A 25396-nucleotide genomic window follows, 5' to 3' on the forward strand; every position below is an offset into this window, starting at 1 on the left:
AACACACAAATTTCGTTTTTAATGACCACCAAGTAAAGAAAAACCACACGGAATCCGGCAACTGAGTCTCTCAATCCCCGTAAAGCTCTTTTAAAAGATACAAAAACTACTTATTTAACACAAAAATTTCGTTTTTAATGACCACCAAGTAAAGAAAAACCACACGGAATCAGGCAACTGAGTCTCTCAAACCCCGTAAAGCTCTTTTAAAAGATACAAGAACTACTTATTTACAACAAAAATTTCGTTTTTAATGAACACCAAGTAAAGACAAACCACACGGAATCAGGCAACTGACTCTCTCTAACCCCATAAAGCTCTTTTAAAAGTTAAAAAAACTAAGTATTTAACACAAAAATTTATTTTTTAATAACCACCAATTAAAGAAAAACCACACGGAATCCGGCAACTGAGTCTCTCAATCCCCGTAAAGCTCTTTTAAAAGATACAAAAACTACTTATTTAACATAAAAAATTTCGTTTTTAATGACCACCAAGTAGCGAAAATCAACAAGGAATCCGGCAACAGAGTCTCTAATACCCCGTAATCCTATTTTAAAAGATACAAAAACTAATAATTTAACACACAAATTTCTTTTTTAATGACCACCATGTAAAGAAAAACCACACGGAATCCGGCAACTGAGTCTCTCAAACCCCGTAAAGCTCTTTTAAAAGATACACGAACTACTTATTTACAACAAAAATTTCGTTTTTAATGAACACCAAGTAAAGACAAACCACACGGAATCAGGCAACTGAGTCTCTCAAACCCCTTAAAGCTCTTTTAAAAGATTAAACAACTCCTTATTTACCAAAGAAATTTAGTTTATATTGAACACAAAGTAACGAAAAACATCTCGGAATCAGGCAACTGAGTCTCTCAATCCCCTTAAAGCTCTTTTAAAAGATACAAAAACTACTTATTTAACACAAAAATTTCCTTTTTAATGACCACCTAGTAAATAAAAACCACAAGGAATCAGGCAACTGAGTCTCTCAAACCCCTTAAAGCTCTTTTAAAAGATACAAAAACTACTTATTTAACACAAAAATTTTGTTTTTAATGACCACCAAGTAAAGAAAAACCACACGGAATCAGGCAACTGAGTCTCTCAAACCCCGTAAAGCTCTTTTAAAAGATACAAAAACTACTTATTTAACACAAAAATTTCGTTTTTAATGACCACCAAGTAAAGAAAAACCACACGGAATGAGGCAACTGAGTCTCTCAAACGCCTTAAAGCTCTTTTAAAATATACAAAAACTAATTTAAAAACAAAAAATTTTCTTTTATATGTACCACCAAGAAAAGAAAAACTACTCGGTATCAGGTAAATGAGTCTCTCAATCCCCTAAGAGCTATTTTGACATGTACAAAAACTAAATATTTAAAACAAAAATATCGTTTTTAACGACCGCACAGTAAACAAATCCAACAAGGAATCAGCCGGCTGAGTCTCTCAAACCCCTAAAAGCTCTTTTAAAAGTTACAAAAAAAACTAAAGGAACAAAAAAATTTAAATTTTAATTACCAACAAGTAAAGTAAAACCACACGGAATTAGGCAACTGAGTCTCTCAAACCCTGTAAAGCTCTTTTACAAGATACAACAAATGACCACCAAGTAAAGAAAAACTACAAGTAATCAGGCAACTGAATCTCTCAAACCCCTTAAAGATATTTTAAAAGATACAAAAACTAATTATTTAACACAAAAATTTCATTTTTAATGACCACCAAGTAAAGAAAAACCACACGGAATCTGGCAACTGAGTCTCTCATTCCCCATAAAGCTCTTTTAAAATATACAAAAACTACTTATTTAACACACAAAATTCGTTTTTAATGACCACCAAGTAAAGAAAAACCACACGGAATCCGGCAACTGAGTCTCTCAATCCCCGTAAAGCTCTTTTAAAAACTACTTGTTTGACAATGCTTTAAGACCACCGACAAAGAACCACACGAATCGGCAACTCAATCCCCGTGAAGCTCTTTTAAAACTGTGCAACTAAACCACGCCATTGTGAACTCAATCCCTTAACCAACGTGCAACTGAACCCTCCATGTAACTGAACCCCTGTATAACCGAAACCCCCAAGCAACTGTATCCCCTTTAACTGAACCCTCGTGCAACTCAACTCCCTCAAAACACTTTTCAGCCATTTCTTGTTAAATTTTTTTATTTCTAAACTATTTAAAATTGAAAACACTGTGCAAATCATCACTTGTGTATTATACAGACCACATCGGCGAGGTAAAGCTAGGTCAAGTCACAATGTCATTTTATCGTTACTTTTCAATTAGGCTATTGACTACCTTCTACCAATGTCTCTTGTAGGCGTCAAATCTATCAAGTATCTGAGCATATTCTTTGTATTGTTGATGCAAGCATCCCATTCTTTAATTACCCGTGAGGCATTCTTAACCATTGCAATACCTTTACGCAAATACCTTTTCGCAAAAAATTCGCAAATCTCGTAAACTAAAGAAGTAATTACCCTTTTCAAAAACATTAGTCCTTCTATTAATGAACCCATGACACGAAACCAGTCTGATAGCATCACACAATCTCGCTCCTAGTTCCAAAAATGGAATGCATGTAGCGTTCGTAGTAATAGGTTTAAAAACCTATTAGCCAAGTTAAAAAAAAAAACATACTAATCAACTTACAGATGAATGACCACGGATTTAACCTAAAAAAAAAACTTGTATATCATGAACTAGAAATCTACGTCAGAACAACTTGTCCTTAAATTGCGTAAATCTCTTGGCAAAGGTGTAATGACCTGTAGAATAGAATACCTACCAGAAAAACCTGTTTGGTACGGAGGGGCCATAGAAGTATAAGGCTATGTGAGAGGATACTCACTCTCTTTGAAAGGGTGTAATGCCCCTGTAGAATAGAATTACCTACCAGAAAAACCGGAAGGAACATAAAGTCGTAGAAGTATAACTTAGATTACTACTCACAAACTGTGCAAATCACAGTTTATATAATTATCCAGTAAGTTTACCGCAGATGATTTCTGGCTCTTCATTCTCGGTGCGAACAAAAAGCTCCTCCCACTTATTTCTGCACTTATTGTCCACTTATTAGTGAGCTGGCCAAGTGGTTTTGTCAGTACTTGTTCCGTAGGTGATTATTATGTGTCTACCCGTATTAAGCTCCTCCCGCTTATGTTTATACGTTCTCTGGAGCACTCGCACCTCGGTCCGGGTTTTTATAATGGGTGAGATAGGGAAAGATCATACTGCTAATTATATAAACTGTGGTGCAAACAGACTCCAATTTATCTTTTTGATGTTAAGAAATCTGCTATATACGCTCAGACTGGTATACTATTAAGGCATATTCTGTGCACCGTATATTAAGGTTAGTAATTGAAAAAAAAAAAATGAAATTAACTTCAATTAACGTAATAAGGTGGTAGGATTTGGTAATGCTGATATTACTCCAATCAATTTGTTCAGCTCTCATGAATTTTTAGGGTAATTGATTCATCTAAAAGTTTTTACACAGTAAGTCTCTATATTATTATAATTACCATCGTTAAGTAGCAAGATATTGTTTACAGGTGATCAAAGCAGCAAATTTGTAATACAATAGTAATGGCTTTGGGGATCCCGTTAAAGCTTCTAGGGAGTATTTGGAGGGGGCACTAGTAAGCCTAAAATTTTGACTTGGGTGTAGGGGTCAAGTTATGTTGTCCCTGGAGGATATCTTCGAACCTTTCTGCTTTTTTGATCGAAAGTACTGTTTGAAATGTTAATCTTGTTTGATTTTGGACAGGAGCATGGGGGACAATGGTGTGTCAAAGAGGTGGCAGGCTGCTGTCCAATTGGTTTTTACCTTTATTATAAACTCCTAAATCATGGTTGCAGCGGCAGCTGCAACCTAGTAAAGAGTTAATCAGAGCCTACAGTAACCAAAAGCTACAAAATACGTTTGGAAAATATCTGCCTTGTGAAAAATTTTCATTTAACACTGATTCAGGAATGGTAACTATTATTTTGGTTCGTCTTAAAAGTAAAAGTTTATTGCGAAAAGAAATTCATAATGAATTTGAAAAAAGCCTCAAACCCCTCAAAAATTGCGTCAGATCAGAACGAAAATGTACGATTGGAATCAGCAAGGTTTAAACAGGGGAAATTACAGTCCCCCTCCTTGAAAAACGAGAAAAATCACTATTGCATCGGTTGCACTGATCTGTCTCTCGTTTTTTTTCTGTTTTTTTTTTTTTTTTTTTCAACAGGCCTAGTGGGATACCAGAACATCATAAAGAGATGCTTAATGGCATGTCCAAAATATATTTCACATATCTACGTACTTTGTATAAATTCAGCCATCTGCAAGTGCCATATAGCACTAAAATGGCACTTCTTGTACAATTTCTCAAGGGGTGGTGCTATCAGGCTACCAGAACATCGTAGACAGATCTTTTATAGCTCATATAAAAGGTATTGCTTACATTTACGTCCTTCATGTAAATTCCACCATCTGCAAGTTCCAAATGGCACTAAAATGGCACTTTTGGTGCCGTGTCTCAAATGGAAAAGCTGGGGCTATTGGGCTAGCAGAACTTATAAGAGTGATGTTTAATGGCTCATTTGAAATCTATTGTTATATACGTGTTTTTTTTTTGTTTTTTTTTTATCAATTTTACCATTCACAAGTGCGATATAGCACCGAAAAAAATACTTTTGGTGTCACTTCTTAAGTGGAAAAGCTCTGAAGTACAAAACAGGTACTATTGCAATAGTTATGTTCCAGAACTCTTAACTGGAGGTTTAAAAGAACCCCTCCCCTACACTCACCCTCCCAGACCCCTTAGTAAGTTTCATAAATCGTCTGCTCATCAGTAAGCTATGAAACATTAGCAGGCTACCATACCATCGTAGATAGATCTTTAATGGCTCAATTAAAAGTTATTGCTTATGTTTACTAGGTTTTTAAAGTTTCTACCATCGATTATATTTCCGACATTTCAATGTTAACTAGTTTCTGGTGTCTTTTTTCGTCTTCTTCTGTTTTCCAGGCCTAGCGGGTTACTAGAACATCATTGAGAGATGCTTAAGAGCTCATTCAAAAGCTATTTCTCATATGTACGTGGTTCATATAAATTCATATGAACCACGAGTGCCATATGTGGCATATATGAACTGCGAGTGCCATATGTCAAGAAAAAAGGCTCTCTTATGTACGTGGTTCATATGAATTTATATGAACCACGAGTGCTATATGTGTCGTATATGAACTGCGAGTGCCATATGTCACGAAAAAAGGCCCTTTATATGTTGTTACTTGAGGGGTGGGGCTAGCTGGCTACCAGAGAATCCTAGATATGGCTCATATCTACGTTCTTCCTATAAATTCCGCCCTCTGAAAGCTTCAAATTGCACTAAAAACGCCACTTTTGGTGCCATGTCTCGAGTGGAGAAGCTGGGGACACTGGGCTACCAGAACTTTTTAGAGTAATGTTTAATGGCTATTTGGAAACTTTTGTTCATATCTGAGTTATTTTTATCAATTCTACCATTCGTAAGTAAGATATCATTGTAATAGTTGTGGTCCAAAACCCTTAACTGAAGGTTTGAAAGAAAACCTACCACAAATTCACGGTTTGTCCCTTCTTATGATTACTTTTCAGATAATCCACTAATTTTTCAAATGTGACGCACTCATTTTTAAAAGTAAATCCCGTGAAGGCTCATTTTAAATCTATTACTCTAATCTGCGTACTTTTTATCAATTTTACCATCCAAAAGTGCCATATACAAAAACGGTACTTTTAGTACCACTCCTTAAGTGGAAGAGTTTGGAGGCATAAAACAGTACGATTGCTATAATTATGGGCCAAAGCCCTTAACTGGAGGTTTATAAAACCCCTCACGTATACCCCTCCACCCTCCAGACCCTCTTAGTAGGTTTCTTAAATCAGTAGTATGCTAATAGGCACCACTGAGCTTACATGTATAAGGTACAGAACTTACGCCTGAGGCGTGAAAATACAATGCAGTTTGACGTGCACCTTCTAAAAAGCGACCAGTCCTTTTATATTATACACCAATAAAGTGATCAAACACGTTTTGAAAGTATAATTGAGATTGTATAACGCAACCAGGCGGGTTTTTGAGACACTTTCATCAGAACGTGTTTTTTTTGGCAATTGACATTTTTTCTGATAACAAGTACCATTCATTGCGATCGTAGCTCTATGTTGGCTCGTTTTATATACTTCAGCTTGTCTATTCATTTGTGTTAAATACAAATCTTGAATCTGGAAAATGAAAAAATAAGTATTTAAACAAAATGTACGATGCTGCTAATTAAAGAATAGTAGACTACACTCAGAACTGTTTGATTGACATATGCTGTTAAATCACTTTACGTAAAAGCTAACTCTATTTGCAAAAAAAGGGTAAGGGATTCGCGAATTGAAGTGTATCAACGATATTAATTGAATAATAGGAAAAAAAAACAGAGCTAGATAACATTTGCGAATTGGAATCATATGAAGGTGGAGAAAAAAGGGTTAAACTGATTAGAAGTTGATCTAACATTAAAGGGCTTTTTAACTCAGGAGATTTTTAATAAATTGGAGACAACATAAATCTGTAAAAAAGGCTAACGATGATAGAATGACATTGTGAGTTGACCTAGCTTTACGTTTTACATATGGTCTGTATAATACACAAGCGGTGTTTGAACAGTGTTGTCAATTTAAAATGGGTCTAACATTATAGTATACTAAAAAGTTGATACTAAGAGAGATGTAGATGGTAAGAAAAGAATTCTAATAATGAAATTCAGAACAAACCTTAGAAATCCTTGCAATTCAAGTAGTAAGGTGTATGTGAGTACAAACCGTCAAGGATCATAAGCACCAACGACCCTAACCACCAGAAACCTCAACCCTCAAAGGTCCCCTATCCCCAGACTCGAAGGGGGCCCACCCCCTCCAACTTTTTGCCCCCCCCCCCATTTTTTTGAATTTTTTTGTAAGTTTTTTTATAGGTTTTTTTTATTATTTTATTTTAACATGATACATTTTTTCAACTTTTTTTTACATCTCCAAATCAAATCAGAAAAATAGAATGACCCTTTTGATTTAAATTTTTAAATATATTCTTGTGCATACCTATACTCTTATTGATGAGGACTGATGGTTCTAATTCAATATTTTTTTCATGAAAGCAAACTATTTTTTTTAACTAAATTTTTTTTTTACTTCGAAATTGTTCAACTTTTTTTTTACATCTCTAAATCATATCAGAAAAATAGAATGACACTTTTGATTTAAATTTTAATATATATTCTTGTGCATACCCATACTCCTATTGATGAGGACTGATGGTTCTAGTTCAATATTTTTTTTTCATAAAAAACAAACTTTTGTTTTTTAACAAAATTTTTTGGACTTCGAGATTATTCAACTTTTTTTTTACATCTCCAAATCATATCAGAAAAATGGAATGACCCTTTTGATTTAAATTTTAAAATATATTCTTGTGCATACCCATACTCCTATTGATGAGGACTGATAGTTAAAATTCGATATTTTTTTCATGAAAACAAACTATTTTTTTTAACTAAATTTTTTTTGGACTTCGAAATTATTCGACTTTTTTACGTATCTTGAAATGACATGAAATATGCATATGACTCTAACAATTGTACTCTATGCTTGCTCAGAGACGCGATGCGGATTTCCCACTGGTACTCTATGGTAGGTTATTGACACTACTTAGTTTACTGGATGTATTAAATCAGTAATTTTTACGCAGTGGAACGATAAACACCTAAGTCATATCTTTAAAAAAGTAAAGATGTGGCACTTTAAGAAATTATGTTCACATGATAGTGTTATTGTAGCATTGAATGCCGACAAGGAGAAGTATTTGAACTATGAAACAAGTACAAGTGGTAGCACTATTGGAAATGTATGCCTGCATTGTCATGACAGTAAGGAATTAAATTTCTTTGGAGTACCAAAAAAATCCATTGTCCAAATGGTGGATATGCAAGAGTGAGATATCCCGAGATGATCGCCCTCAATGAAAATGCTAACATGATAATAATAGTTGATGAAGAGGGGTATCTTCTTTCTAGTGCTTTTGGTATCATGCTACCTGTTGATAAAACCTATCGTTATCTTTTAGGTATTAGCATTCGAATGAAAGAAAAGGAGAAAAGAAAGGCATACTCTTCTACTAATATCATAAACCACATCTTGTCTACGTGCAGGAACTGGTACCTGTATCAAAATAATATGATGATAGACTATGAAATCGCCACAAAAATAAAAAGGACATTGGCAGAAAATATCAATAAGGAATGTGAAGATGAATCAATGAAAACCAAACTGTCAGAAAACTTTACAAACATCATTCATAAAACAGTCAATGAACCAAATAATACCAAATTCGAAAAGCATATTGAGTCTGTCTATGATACACCTGTAAAAATTGTGTAAGACTTAAAGTGGAATAATGATTATTCTACTGATTACGAACTAAGAGAAGGCAATATCTTTAGTACCAAGAGAGTACATGGTGAAGCATTTTATGGAACAGGTTTACAAGTTCCAAACTTATTCATTGATATTAATAATGAATGATAATGTATCTACCATATACGTACATTAATGCCATACATGTCATTATTTCATTAAAAATATGTTATATAATACTTTGTTATATCTCCATTATTTCTAGGGTACGCTAGCAGATTCATAGAGCTTTTATTAGAAACAAAAGCACATACAAATACATAGATTCAGACATAGAAACCGACAAAGACAAGCACTGGGAGAAGCAAACATCTGCTCCAAGCTAGCTAGCAGATTCATAGAGCTTTTATTAGAAATAAAAGCACATACACATACACATACACACACACACACACAGACACACAAATAAATACACACAAACAAACACACAAACACAGAAAAACACACACACAAACACAAACACAATCACACACACACACACACAAAAACACAAACAAAAACACAGGCACAAACAAACAAAGAAACAGACACACAAACACACACCCACACACACGCACACACACACACACACACACACACACACACACACACACACACACACACACACACACACACACACACACACACACACACACACACACACACACACACACACACACACACACACACACACACACACACACACACACACACACACACACACACACACACACACACACACACACACACACACACACACACACACACACACACACACACACACACACACACACACACACACACACACACACACACACACACACACACACACACACACACACACACACACACACACACACACACACACACACACACACACACACACACACACACACACACACACACACACACACACACACACACACACACACACACACACACACACACACACACACACACACACACACACACACACACACACACACACACACACACACACACACACACACACACACACACACACACACACACACACACACACACACACACACACACACACACACACACACACACACACACACACACACACACACACACACACACACACACACACACACACACACACACACACACACACACACACACACACACACACACACACACACACACACACACACACACACACACACACACACACACACACACACACACACACACACACACACACACACACACACACACACACACACACACACACACACACACACACACACACACACACACACACACACACACACACACACACACACACACACACACACACACACACACACACACACACACACACACACACACACACACACACACACACACACACACACACACTAGGTTAACAAGCCCTTCAGGGTTACCTTAACTGCTAATCAGTTTAACCCTTTTTTCTCCACCTTCATATGATTCCAATTTGAAAATGTTATCTAGCTCTGTTTTGTTCCTTATTATTCAAATTAGATCGTTCATACACTCCAATTCGTAAATCCCTTACCCTTTTGTTTCTGCAAATAGAGTTAGCTTTTACGTAAAGTGATTTAACAGCATATGTCAATCAAACAATTCTGAGTGTAGCCTACTATTCTTTAATTAGCAGCATCGTACGTTTTGTTTAAATACTTATGTTTTCATTTTCCAGAGTCAAGCTTTTATTTAACACAAATGAATAGACAAGCTGAAGTATATAAAAGGAGCCAACATAGAGCTACGATTGCAATGAATGGCACTTGTTATCAGAAAAAAATGTCAATTGCCAAAAACAAACACACGTTATGATGAAAGTGCCTCAAAAACCCGTCTGGTTGCGTTATACAATCTCAATTATACTTTCAAAACGTGTTTGATCACTTTATAGGTATATAATATAAAAGGACTGGTCGCTTTTTGCAATGTGCACGTCAAACTGCACTGTATATTCACGCCTCAGGCGTAAGTTCTATACCTTATACATGTAAGTTCAGTGGTGCCTATTAGCATACTATTTAAATCGCCTACTCATCTTAAAATTAAAGAATTATTGCGAAAACAAATTAACTAAAACTAAAACTTTCCAACTAAAAATCAACCAAAAATTAAGCTTAAATGATTAACAGTTTTGAGTTGAACCTTCAAACTTCACTCTGTGACGAAGCCTGTGCGCTAGTTCTAACGGTGGTAATTGAGGGGAAGAAACATCCTAGCTCCCTTAATTTTTTTCTCATGCCTAGGTTTTGAAAACTTATCACTTATCACTTATAAAACTTTTTCACTTATCAAAATGGGAGAAACTACCCAAAGTTCACATTTTGAGAATTTGCTATCTAGTCAAATTTATAAAAAGGGATTAGGTATAAATATAAGCTTTTAAAGAGCCCTTAAACAGCTCTCTTTTGTTACAGTAACCTTCTAGTTTCTGCTAGTCAATAGGTGATTTATAAAGCCCTGTCTTCATTATAGCTTTTTCAAGCGAAGTCGGCCGAATTAAAACAGCTTTTTGCTCATCGAAAAACAAACGTTCCGGAAAAAATGTCTTGTTTTGTGAAGTATGGATAATAAGCCTTATGTTATAGACTGAAAGTTTTTCGTAGCTGTCAAAGTTGTTCACAGTATTTTCTAGAGGTACCATACCTCCACTAGATCGGTGATAATTGGAAATTACGTTAAAAATAAGTTTTCAACTGAAATTAAGGAGTGAAATTAAAACTAAAAATGAACATACATTACTCTGTATGAATAAAAAAGAGCTATCAGCGTTTTTTCTACATTAAATTTTAATCAAAACGAATAAAAATTAATTAAAAAAGTTTTTCCAAGGGAAGTAAATAGCAAAGTTGAAACTTATAACGGATTATTACTTCACAGCATATCTAATATACGTCAATAAAACTAGTACAATAAAAAAAAAATAATTATGTTTCCCTATGCTTTTAGGATTATAGAAAACTAGCGTTTTACTGAAAACACAGAATAATATAGGAGTTTTGGTACAGTAAAATAAAACCAATTAAGGATACTTTTTACAGAATAAAATGTTATCAAAATCTTTTAGGATCAATACCATTTAAGATAAATCAACAATCCATTTTAGGATTGTTATTTTATTTCTTTGTTACGTTTGATTTGGTATCACTTCTGCACAATGGCTCAGTTCAATGACTGGCTCTCGTTTTGGTTCTGAATATGGCACGTCATGTTTAGTTTGTACACGAGTTCGAAGTAAAGCCATCTTGACAGTATTAGGACTGTAGACTAGCTTCAAAAATTGTATCATAGCTTGAAATTCACTGTTGTCACTGTTGTTAGAAATAATCGGACTTTCAGAGTTCATATTATGTCTCATTTGATCCTCGTTTCAAGTAATACTAAAGCACATTTCTTACAATTTAAGACTATGTATTGCTCACTATTGGTACTATAGCTGGCAAGACCAAAATGCTACCTGATAAATCAATCCAAACTGAAGGTTCCTGATGTCGCAACTGGTATAAGACTATAAAACGCTTTATAGAATCGTTTATTGATGTCAGGCTACATCCTCACTTTGACTCCCGAATCAATATTCCTATTTTTTATATTTGACTTTTGTGTTTTCAGTAAAGCGCTAGTTTTCTATATTCCTAAAAGCATAGGGAAACATAATTAGTTCGTTTATTTGTACTAGTTTTATTGATATATATTAGATGGGATATGAAGTAATAATTTTTGTCCGTTTTAAGTTTCAACTTCGCTCTTTACTTCCATCGGAAAAACTTTGTTTTTTAAATTAATTTTAATAAGTTTTTGAATAACCCTTTTCCCAAGTTATTATGATTATCTGTCCTACATGACGAGGCTGGAAAAGAAATACGAGGGAAACTCTCCATTCTGTACTGGGTCCACGCTAACGCGTTGGATTGATTGAATTTTCGTGTATTTTAGCCTGTAATGTAATTTAGCCTCTATATATAGATTTTCGCATCACTCCTGTTTTTTCTGTTAATTAAGACCTTTTTAACTATTTTCATATCTCTAATATACATTTTATAGAATTATTTAAATATAAAAATATCACAGCGGAACTTTTTGAGTTTTTACAACTTTTGACGGCTATTCTTAGACTGTAGTACACTGTTTTTGGGTTCCAAAGGAAAATAAATTACTTAACTACAAGGGATTAATATTCAAGATAATTCAGCTGTTATTACTGAACGGCACAACGACATACTTTTTGGTTTCAGGGCAGTAACAGATCTAGGGGGGGGGGGGGCAAGCCACTTTTCTTGGATTTGTTGTAGCTTACTGTTTACCAGTTTTCCCCTGCATTTATGCTAATTTGTCGGTTCATGTGGTGATAGATTTTTTGCTGAATTTTGTATTGCTTTGGTTTTGTGAGAGCATTGTCGATTTTTGACTGGGGTGGGATATAGTTTTAATTCAGCAAGGTTTAGTTTTAGTTGTTGAGCATTACTGGGGCCTTATTACTGCTGGTAGCACTTATGAGTATTAGTTGAATAACCGCAGGAAAGTACACTGTATGGTCTGACGTCAACTCTACTGGTAATGTTAAGAACTCTACTATTCGCATTTTTCATGCCTCCTGAAAAGTGAAAAATGGATAGTTTTTTTTAATTTTTTTTTGGATAGATGCTTAGAAACCACCCTTCTTTGGTTATCAAGTAATTGAAGAATAAGTGTTTGTGCTTTAATTTTAATATTTCATAAAGGATATATGCTCCATAAGACCTCCTCATCCCCTATCGAGATAAACTATTATTTAAAATGACAATTTTGTATTTCCTCTTTCATTCTTTCTTTCATTTATTGCTTTCTTAGGTCAGGCTTTGTTTAAAAAAAAAAAAAATCCTTTTCCCAGTTAAATTGAATAGCCACCTAGGTTCTTAGACAAAATCTTAATGTTCCTCTTTTACTTTTCTAGGGAAGTTTCTTCATGGAACATCTCTATAAAAATATTAGGTGACCTAATCTGTATTGTTTTATAAATGTTTTCTTACTAGTCCAGATATTGATCGACACTTTAAATAAGAGCTTACAGCCTACATGTTTTTTGTTTTACATGTTTTATTTATTTAAGAACTCAGGAACATAATTTATTTTCAAGGAGCTATAAAAAAACTTCTCGCGTACCATACTTTTTTTTTAATGGCCCTTGCTCAAGAGCCTTGCTAACGACAATAAGAACACACATTTATTTTCTTTTCACGTCAATTTTTTTGTCGTTTTTTTGTCGAGAACACTAGGGATTTATGGTGAAATATTATGTTATCTTTATAATTCTATTTTTAAATTATCTTTATGAACAGTTTTCATTTCTTTTTTGATTGCAAAGAGCAAGAATATAATGGCTGCAGCAGTAATTACAGCATAATAAGGAATGAACCAGGGGCAACAGTTACCGAAAAGTTTTTTTTTTAACGAACTGTCCAGTGACAAACATCATCACTTAACAAGCCTTTCATATTATTAATTATCACTCAAATGCAACATAACAGTAATTTATAATAAAAGGCGTTTATGAGAATTTCCAAAAAGAGCTGGAAACCCCTCAAAACAATGTTTAATTGAAATAGCAATTAGGCCATCGAAAGCTCCATTATCAAAACTCCTTAAAGTTTAGAGTCCCTTACCATGAACAACAAGAAAATCAGAGTTTTGAATGGCTGACACTGACGTTATTCTCTTTTTTTCGTTTTCTCTCTAGGGGTGATCATATTATTTTGATTCAGCAATCAATTTTTCATGGTAAAAAAACCACAAGTGGCGGATGAAAGGTTCCCCATAGTCGGTTGCTTTTCCAATTGGATTCCTCAAATGAATCACTTTTTGGATAAACTATGTCTAATATTTCTAATATGAGTAGGGTTCTTAACCCAATGCTTTCTAAAAGCCAGAATATAATTTGTACTTCACTGAAAAAAATGCAAATGAATATACTGAAAAAAATGTGCATTGTCAGTTTAATATACATATGCTGATATTTATTCATTAAAATCTTAATTGTTTTTTGATTTCTTAAACTTATGAAAAGGAAAACTTTTATAAAAAATTTTCTTTAAAGTACAAAATTATTTTCTGGCTTTTAGAAAGCATGGGGTTTAGTACCCTACTCATATTAATTTGCCTCGTTTTGAGTTTGATTCTGTTATTTATATTAATTTCTGTTTTTTTTGGTTTCATTTATTTATTGATACTGATTTGTGGTAGTTGTATGCTTGGTAGATTATTTGATTCTATTTTTGTTCATTTTTGGTTTAATGGAGGTCTTTATTTTTTTTTTTAAAGTTTTTTTTTAATTAATTTCTGTTCGTTTTATATTGACATGGTCTTTTTCAGGGAGAAAGAGTGAGCCTCTTCTAAAGTTAAGCAACCATCCTTTCCATAAGAACCTTTAATACCCCCTGGGTATAACTTACAACCCCTGCCCCGAAATCTCTGGGGTTTGTTTCAACCACAAAAGCCTTGTTATATGATATTTAGACTATTTTGAATATAATGGCTATTTCAAAATTTCAGTTAGATGCATTTCGGGACAATACGACTTGTGTGTGTGGGGGTGATAGCTGCCCTCCAATCACTTTGACTCTCAAAAAGAGCACTAGAGAGTCTGATTACCAATCCAATAAGCCCCTGCGAAGTTTATATGACCACGCTTTCTATAAAAACCTTATATGTACCTAGGGCATAACTTACAACCCTTGCACTGAAGGCTGGGGGGATTTTTATCCTGAAAAACATAGTTTCCAGTCATTTCTGATATGCTGAACAAAATGGCTGTCTCAAAGTTTTGATTGTAAGTGTTTGGGGAAATGATGGGCAAAGTGGGGCTCATTTGCCCTCTGATCACTTTCGACTAATAAAAATGGTACTAGTCCTCTCAATCTCCAATCGAATGAGCCCTTTTTGAAGCTCCTACGACAAAACTTTCTATAAAAACTTTATATGCCTCAAGGGCATAACTTAGGACCCTTGTCCTGAGGGCTATGGGGGGGGGAGGGTTATCATCCTCAAAGACATAATTTACAGACCTTTCAACTTCATTGAACAAAATGGCCATATATAAATGTTGATCGGATATCTTTGGGGAAATGATGGGCGTGGGGGTTGATGCTCCCTCTGATTACTTTCGACTATTAAAAAGGACAAAAACCCTCTCAATTTTCATTCCAGTAAACCGTTTTTGAAGTTTTTACGACAACACTTTCTATAAAAACATCATACGCCCCCAGGGCATAACTTACAATCTTAGCCGAGAGGGCTGTGGGGGGATTGTCTTAATCAAAAACATAATTTCCAGACCCTCCAACTACGTTGAACAAAATGCCTATATCAAAATGTTGATCTGAAGTGTTTGGGAAATGATGGGAGTGTTGGGGGAGGGGGCATTCGCTCTCTAATCGCGTTTGACTATTAATAAGAACAGTAACCATATCAATTCCCAATTGAATGAGCCCTTATTGAAGTTCCTACGACAAAGCATTCTATATAAACCTTATATTCCCCAAGGGCATGACTTATAACCTTAGCCCTGAGGGCTGTGGGCGGGGTGTTGTCCTACTCAAAAACATAATTTTCCGCACCTTTCAACTACGTTTAACAAAATGGCTATATCAACATTTTGATCGAAAGTGTTTGAGGAAATGATGGGCGTGGGGGGGGGGGGCATTCGCCCTAAAATCACTTTTGATTATTAATAAGGGCACTAGCCCTCTCAATTCCTAATTGAATGATCCCTCTTTGAAGTTTTTACGTTAGCGCTTTCTATATAAGCGTTATATACCCCCAGGGCATAAATTACAACCTTTTCCCTGGGGCTGAGGGGGTTTGCCATCCTCACACAATTTCTGGACCTTTGAACTACGTTGAAAAAAATGGCTATCTCAAAATTTTGATTGAATGTGCTCGGAAAAATAATGGGCGTGAGAGGGGGTTAGTCGTCCTCCAACCACTTTCGACTATTAAAAAGGGCAGTAGCCCTTTTAATTTCCAATCGAATGAGCCCTTTTTGAAGTTTCTACGAAAACACTTTCTATAAAAACCTTATATGGCCCCAGGGCATAACTTACAATCCTATATAAACCTTATATTCCCCCAGGGCATGGCTTATAACCTTAGCCCTGAGGGCTGTGGGCGGGGTATTGTCCTACTCAAAAATATAATTTTCCGCACCTTTCAACTACGTTCAACAAAATGGCTATATCAACATTTTGATCGAAAGTGTTTGAGGAAATGATGAGCGTGGGGGTCATTCGCCCTAAAATCGCCCTACAATCCTTGCCCTCAGGGTTGTGGGGGGGGGGGGGGTGTCATCCTCAAAGACCTCATTTTCAGAACTTTAAACTATGTTGGAAAAAATGGTTATCTCAAATTTTGGATTGGATGTGTTTGGGGAAATGGTGGGCGTGAGAGGGGGGCTCGTTGCTCTACAATCTCGGTCGACTATTAAAAAGAGCACTAGCTCTATCAATTTTAAATCGAACGAGCCCGGTGTTGTAAGTTTCTACAACACCACTTTCTTTGTCCCCAGGGCATAATTTACAACCCTTACCCTGAGGACTGCGGGTGATTGTCATCCTTAAAGACTTAATTTCTTTAACCCTCAACTAGGCTACGTTCAAAAAACGGCTATCTCAAAATTTTGATTTGATACGTTTGGGGAAATGGTGGCCGTGAGAGGGGGAGGGGGTTCGTTACCCTCCAATTACTTTCTACTATTAAAAAGTGAACTAGCCCTCTCAATTTCCAATTGAATGAGCCCTTTTTCAAGTTTCTACGATAACGACCTCTATAAAAACCTTATATACCCCAAGGGCATAACTTACAACCCTTGCCCTGAAAGGTGTGGGGGGTTCGTCATCCTCAAAGACGTAATTTCCAAAACTTTCAACTGCATTGAACAAAATGGCTGTCTCAGAATTATGATTGGATGTGTTTGGGAAAATGGTGGGCGTGAGAGGGGGTTTAACTGCCTTCCAATCACTTTCGACTATTAAAAAAGGTATTAGCCCTTTCAATTTCCAATCAAATGAGCCCTTTTTGAATTTTCTATGACAACACTTTCTATAAAAACCTTATATGCCCCCAGGGCACAACTTACAACCCTCGCCCTGAGGACTCTGGGGGGTTTGTTATCCTCAATGACCTAATTTCCAGAACTTTCAACTCCGTTGAACAAAATGGTTATCTCAAAACTTTGATAAGATGCGTTTTGGGAAATGGTGGGCGTGAGAGGGGGGGTTAGTTGCCCTCCAATCACTTTCAACTATTAAAAATTGGCACTAGTCATTTCAATATCTAATTCAATTGGATATTGGGCTCTTCAAAAAGAGCCCTTTTTGAAGTTTTTTAGACAACGCTTTCTATAAAAACCTTATATGCCCCCAGGGCATAACTTACAACCCTCGGCCTGAGGGCTGTTGGGCGTTTTTCATCCACAGTGATCTATTTTACAGAACTTTCAACTACGTTGAACAAAATGGCTATCTCAAAATTTTGATTGGATGTGTTTTAGGAAATGGTGGGCGTGAAAGAGGAGTTAGTCGCCCTCCAATCACTTCCAACTATTAAAAGGGCACTAGCCCTTGGAATTTCCAATTGAATGAGCACTTTTTTAAGTTTCTACGACAACTTATTCAATAAGAACCTTATATGCTCCCAGGAAATAAATTACAACCCTTGCCCTGAGGACTTTGGGGGGGGGGGGGTGTCCTCCTCAAAGACATAAGTCTTTCTAAATCTTTCTACTACGTTGAACAAAATGACTATCTCAAAATTTTGATTTGATGCATTTCGGGAAATGGGGGGCGTGGAAGGGGTGTTAGTTGCCTTCCAATCACTTTTGACTATTAAAAAGGGCACAAGTCATTCCAATTTCCAATTTAATGAGCCCGTTTCGAAGTTTCTATGACAACTCCTTCGATACGAAGTGCCCTGATCTAAGACCAACCAAAAAAAAAAAAAAAGTGTGCCAACATCGTTCTTTACTTAGGCAGCGCTATTGCGCTGCCTATGATTCTAAATATATAAAATACATCAAGTTTTATTTTTATGCATCAAATGCTAAGGGCCTCAAAAAAGTTGCATGTTTTTCAAAAGAGGGAGGGGGGAATACACCAAAAATGTCAAAAAATATCAATGAAAATCACGTCGTTAGTTTCAGGAAATCGGAGAATCCTACTGTAGAGGTTGTGTGCTTCTATCTACAAAACTGTGGAATTATGTATTTGTTGCCAGAAAAACGAGTAAGAACGCGTTTTCATTTGTTTGTTTGTTTTTCTTGTTTTCCCCGGGGTTGATCGTATAGGTCCATTGATCCAAAAATATCGGGAGAGGGCTTATTCAACCAGAAATTAAAAGTCCTAGTGCCCTTTTTCAGAGACCAAAAAGATTGGAGGACAACTAACCCCCCTCCCGCACCCCTTTTCTCCTTGAAGACATCTGATAAAAATTTCGAGACATCTATTTGGTTTAGCATAGTTGAACTGTTCAATACCTCTGGGCATGACATGACCTCCCAGAGCCCATCGGGAAAGAGTTGTAATTTATGCAATTTGTCAATAGTTTACATACAGTATTTGTTATTGGGGAACATACAGACATTTTTTTGGGGGGAAGGGGAATTTTCTAAGTGGAGCATTTTCATCAGGGAGAAAATTTTCGGACGGAATTTTCCACGAAGGGGAATTTCCCGGCCTAATTTGGAAAACGATCAGAATTGTAATGATAACAATAAAAAAATTAATCTGTAGCTATGGAACAACACTACAACTTCCATAGTTATTATATAATAAGAAATTTATTATTATATAATAAGAAATATATGAGGGCTGTCCTTTCCTCTACCCCTCATTCTTTTCGCTAAAGTTTGACTTCTTTCTCGATTGTTTAAGCAGTCTTCTTAAGTTTAAGCAGTCTTATTGTTTAAGCAGTCTTCATAAGAAAAACTTCTTATTCCAATTCAACGACCTTTGTGTTTAAGCAGTCTTCTTAAAGAAAGACTGCCTAAACACAAGGGTTGTTGAATTGGAATAAGAAGCTTTTTCAAAGCATTAAAAAACTTTAATATGACGAGCGAGGGGTCTAGGAGGGGGCAGTCCCCCTCATTAATGGAGTGATTCCTGTTCGTTTCAAGTTTTAATGTTGTCCTTGCTTTGAGTTCAAGAAATGTTTTTTTGTTTAATTTTTTGCTGACCCAGATTGTGTGGTTTTGATGAAAGTTTGTGGAACACAAACAAAATACCTATGTCTTCTAAACAAAAAGGCATTTACTCCTGGATTTTACTGGAATTTACTCCTGGATTTTACTGGAATTTACTCTCCTGGATTCTTGTCTGTAACAAAAATGGATTTATTTTTAATATTATGTTTTGTTAATTGCAAAAGTGCGTAGATGTAGCAATTTCTTTGAAATTAGCCTTTAAACAGCTCTCTATGATGTTCCAGTGCCCCTCCAGCAGTGGAGGAAAAAAAAGAAAATGAGAACACATCAGTGCTACCAAATGCAAAAAGTAATTTTCCTTGTTGTTGAAACCAAAGGGTTGTAAGTTTTCTTTGTGGGTACTCGACCATGGCGATTCCAATGGTGTACTTGCCGTTTCGGTTTGACGCCATTTTTGGTATTTTAGGCTATTTTTCGAAAGTACCTTAAATTAGTTTTTAGAATAACATTTTATTGTTAAGACTAATTTATGTAATAGTCACCATTCCTGAATCAGCTAAATTCCTGAAATTTTTACTCAGTTGCCATTTTTTTTAAAGGTGTGTTTTAGTTTTTGTTTACTATGGGCAGTGGTTCGTACTTTGCTAGATTGAAGCTACCACTGCAACCATGTGACAAAGTTGTACATATTTTTTAGGAAACTTTTAGACAGGTAGGTGGTAAAACCTTTACTTAGTGCCATATTTTCTATAGAAAAAGTGGCGTTGACTTAATTTTTATCACCGGCTATGCTTGACAAAAAATATCTGTTTACAATGTTTATTTGGTATGTTTATAAAAAAAAACTAAAATGAGCAAAAACTACTTTGAGAAAGATTTCCTGATAGAAGTAAAGAGTGTGGTTACCGCAGAAAATAACTTAACAAGTCTCTTACGAATCTTTCGCCATATATCTTTTCACAGATATTTAGAATACAGTTTAAAATACTCAAACGTTCTCAAGCAGGAAGCAAATTTTAGTTTCCTAACTGAAAATGACCGATTTATCTGTAAGGTATTGGTCTCACCAGTCATGTTATCAATAGCTTGTAATACAAATTTTAACTGTGAAACTACACTCTAGTATCATTTTAAGTCAATAGCTATTAAACCATAGTACAAACTGTAGAAATTAGGTTAAGTAGTATGCATAATTTCAAGCTATAATGCGAGTTTCTGAATTCTGTCCACAATCTTAACACTGCCAAGATTACTTTAATTCAGATTTTTCTATGAAATTACAATCTAATAGTCGTACCAAATTAAGTAAATTAAAATACTGCAAAATCATCCAGAATACTTTGTTTACAAATTTATCACAAAGTGCAAAGTTTCCACTCTAAAAAATTATACAACGTTTTGTGTTTTCAGTATAGCGCTAGTTTTTCAAAATTCTACGAAAACGGGGAAGCATCATAAATTGTTTTTTAAGCTATCTTTATAGATATGTTGCATATACTCCAAAGCAATAATTTTTGTTCGTTTTTAGTTTCAACTTCGTTCTTTACTTCCGTCATAGGAACTTTTCGTTTATTTTTAAATTAATAGCTAAAAAGAGTCAGAATAATATTATAAATTGGCATGTCTAAAGGTTGTACAATACTGACCAGTCAATACAGATCCGGAAAACCAAAGGCTAGTGAACAGACTTTGCCACGGCAATTTCCCCTTTGAAAACAGCCAAATAAATCTTTTTTTTGGCAATTATCACAAAGATGCAAAAATTTATGCACAGCCTTGGATATGGCTTCAGCTATAGGGTTATTACAGTCTAAAACTTATGTCTGGGTGTGCCCTCTTGGCTATGAGAACATTAAATTTGTACAGTCAATTTGAATATACAATGTATACCTTTTTAAATACAGAATTCTATTACGATGAGATAATTATCTCAAACAGAACACATAATCTCTTTTTTAGACAGGCTTAAAAAAAATATCGGCTTATTCTATGATATGAAAACCTGTTACTGACAAATACCTTCATTAGTAAAGATTATAGAGAATCTTTCCATTTCATTCATTTAATAATGTTAAGCCTACGGGTCTTAGGGGATCCATTCATTCACAAATCTTTAGCCTAAGGGATTCCTTCTATTCATGATTTTCATCTTTTTGTTGAAAATATTTTCATTACATGCTATTGTTTCCAGAGCAGGCTTTGAATTTTGCTACTGAACGCTCAAAGCTAGAATTATTTTGGAAGAAATATTTAATTTGAATCTTAATTAGAAATCTTTGGATTATGCTAAAACTTTTTCTTAATTTGTAGATGGTCCAGCAATAATTCACATCAATTTACTCTTCAGAAGTATAGCTACAATAAGTGATGTTAAAATGGTAAGTGTTATTGTAATCAGTAAATTTGGTAAGCGTAATTGGTAACTTTTTTTATAATCAATGAGTTTGATATGTTTCTTTGGTAAGTGTAATTGGTAAAAATGGTAAAAACTTTTTTTTTAAATTGCGATATGTAACAAATGACAATTTATTTTAAAAAATGATTTACAAAATTGGTATCATATGCATGTATGCACACAATAATTTTTGCATAACTGCATGCTGAATTATATATTTTGATCTGATAAGTAGCTACTCAGCAGGGGGGTCAGTGAGACAACAATTGTATGTGAAAAATGTTATACTGCAAACTGTTCAACCTTCCCCCCGAACAAAAATTAAAATTTGTGCCATAGTCAAGATTTCCGGCTTTGTGATTCACTTCTTGTACTTAAATTTATCAAACTCCTTTTGGATAAATTTATTTCATGTTTATTGGAGTTGGGGTCTCCTGGAAAAACGCCGAATCAATATCTGTGTATTTGGCTGTGATCGCTTATTTTCTATGAGTGCTGTCTGGTTTTATCAGATTTGGAAAAACGCCGAAACAAGATTCGTGTTTTCGGCTGCGTTCGCTTATTTTCTATTAGTGCCGTCATCTGGTTTTATCAGATTTGTAAAAACACCGAATCAAGATTCGTGTTTTCGGCTGTGTTCACTTATTTTCTACGAGTGCTGTCATCTGGTTTTATCAGATTTTGACTATCACTCCAAAAGAATAAAGGGCAAGAAAAGTGAAAAGACTCGTCTTACTTTTGGCTATTGCGAATTTTAACTTCAAGAAAAATTCTGTAAAAACTCTTCTTAATGTTTTACTTAGGTCCATGTTTCTGGCACAAGACAAGAAGTTGTAAAATAGTTTGAGATTTGCAATTTAGTTCTTACCTCAAGATGCAATCCACCCGTAAAAACCCATTGTAAGCTATTTATCAGAAAAAATTATCTGCTTACAAAAGTATAAATAAAACCTAGACGCACAAAACTAAAATATAACTTAATTCTATTTTCAACGTGTTCACACATTTAATCTGACAGTGCTATTGCCCTACTGCTTAGACGGTGAGTAAGGAACAACTTGGCTTAATAGTAACTAAAACTCTAAAAAGGGAGTTCCATATACCGAAGGAATTACTTTTTCATAGTGACTCCGAGTATGTAAAATTAGTTAAGTTTAAAATAACCCATCAAAAGTTAGTCACCTATTAAGCCTGAGAGAATTCACCTGATTTAAAAAAAGGAGGACCCCCCCCCCCAAAAAAAGGCCAAGTGATCTTGATGAAAGTTATAAAATCAAATTTAGCATAGCAGAGAGCTCCATTGCAGTAGTTTCAAGCACCTGCAAAAAAATGGGGAATTTTGTGTTTTATTCTACAAGGAAGAAGATTACGTGTCCTTGTTTATTTGCTTGTATTTTTTCCCCAGTGACGGTCATATCGAATCAATAGCCCTAGGAAATCAGTTGAGGTCTCTTTTGAGCTGGAATAATAGGATCTAGTACTCTTTTTAAGTTAAAAAAAAAATAATGTTCTACAGAAAAGTAGTGTTTTCTGTCATTTTGTGGCACAAAATTAGAATATTTCTCCAAAGAGAGTGAAGCTGATTTGAATCTCTGACTCTCGATTTAAAACTCTGAGATAGTCAGTCGATTTAAAATTGTCAAAAAAGCTACATGTCGTGCTTCCCAGTTTCAGAGGCAGTAATGCCGTGTGGTGGCGCGTTAGTACCTAAACAGTGGCGTAATCCATCAAAAATAAACGGTTAATATATGCAGTACGTTTACTTTAGAGCCTCATTTAGCTAGGGTGATACACTTGGTGTCTGATAAAATTATGTACAGTGATATATAATTCAATATGAGCCATTATGTAGGAGAGCTGGCAGGTTGTTTTGTGTTTGTGGGGGGGAGGATAATCCTAATTAAGCAAAAATTTTTTTTTATTCCTAAATCTCCTAGCTCTCCATGAACTTCACATAAATATAGAAGAGGATCCAGGGGGAGGTATAAACTAATCTATAATCTCTTTTTTAAATGGACTAAGGCTGAATATGGATGCTGATATGAAGGCTGATAGCTCCACTCTTTTCTGCAGAAAAACGTTTTCTTCGTAACGTAAAAGTTTAAGCTCATGTGTTTAAAATCGGCACAAAATCTGGAGAGGTAAAAAAGGGGTTATCATGCTTGCCGTTAGGGGGCTAGCATTACCAGGAATTTCGTTTTATTGAAGTTTAAATGGAAGGTTTGGGCTTTATGCTTGTGTTTTATATATTTAACAGTTCATATACAATAAAGCTTGTTTGTTCACATAGATAAACAAACAAGCAAAGATTTTTCTATGGAAAGTAAAGAGCGAAACTGAATCTTTGCAGGACGAAAGATAGACTTACAAAGCTTGTTCAAATAAACTGACTCACGATATTTTCCAATATCTGTAGAAAATTAAAAGTTAGCATTTTACTTCCTTTGTTTCGTTTATTTCTTTACATTTTCCCTTACCATTTTTCAGTTCTTTTTCAATGTAAATTAATTTTCACTCCGTCTTTATGTTTATGTGCTTTTGAACCACCGTCTCACCCCTCTTTGTTTGGTCACTGTTGCATGTTTTTGGATTAAATCCTCTACATAATTGCGAATCGTTATACCTAAATATAAGCGCATTTTGATTATGTTACCCAGTCGCTACAACCGCATTTTTGCTTCTCTAAAACTACTTTTTTTTAAATCAATCCTAACACATATCTTTGTTTCAAAATTCCCCCATATCCAGATCAAATGAAAACAGGGCAGCATTTGAAAACAGGGAAACACTTTTAGTTCTTGGCCACTCCGTAATAAATTTGTTTTTCTTTATTATGCTGCTATTAAGTACCTTCTTAATTTGTCTTCCCAATTATTTCCCACAGAGCATAAATGAACCAATCAAAGGTCAATTTTTCATAGCTTGAAGATCAGTTATTTTTTTTATGTTAATGGTTAACTTTAACGAATAAGCGTGCTTATGAAAACATACATTTAAGAGTCAGCCAAACGGTTTGGTACTCAGAACCTCCAAAATGAAGAAAAGAACTCGGTCAGATAAATTGCTGTACGTGCAAAACAAGGGATTTTATCCAAACAGGGATTATGATCGGAGCCTTTTTTTATTCAAGAATAGACTATATTATTAAAAATATACAAAATCCCCCTCCAGCTCATATTTAAAACTCTTCTTCTTTTCTTTTTCCTATCCAGCGTCCTTTGGTCTACACTGAACCATCCTGGATGTAACTCCCTTTCTGGTTTCCTCTTCTTTTTCGCCCTCTTAACCATGGGTTGGTGATGCCTCATGCAATGGCCAGAATCCA

General features: G+C 35.1%; 1 protein-coding gene across 1 annotated transcript in view; it reads left to right on the top strand.

The window, feature by feature from the left end:
- Window positions 1-25131, top strand: part of LOC148948913 (glutamate-gated chloride channel-like) — a 129691-nt gene extending 104560 nt beyond the window's left edge. The window contains exons 4-5 of the mRNA XM_089095051.1: window positions 21987-22082; window positions 25070-25131. Coding sequence (XP_088951177.1) covers window positions 21987-22082; window positions 25070-25131 — 158 coding nt within the window. The remainder of the gene's footprint in view (window positions 1-21986; window positions 22083-25069) is intronic.
- Window positions 25132-25396: the final 265 nt, after the last annotated feature.

This window comes from Artemia sp. Qi Xiang Cuo, chromosome 9 (genome assembly GCF_049724085.1).
Source record: "Artemia sp. Qi Xiang Cuo chromosome 9, ASM4972408v1, whole genome shotgun sequence".
Classification (NCBI taxonomy): domain Eukaryota; kingdom Metazoa; phylum Arthropoda; class Branchiopoda; order Anostraca; family Artemiidae; genus Artemia; species Artemia sp. Qi Xiang Cuo.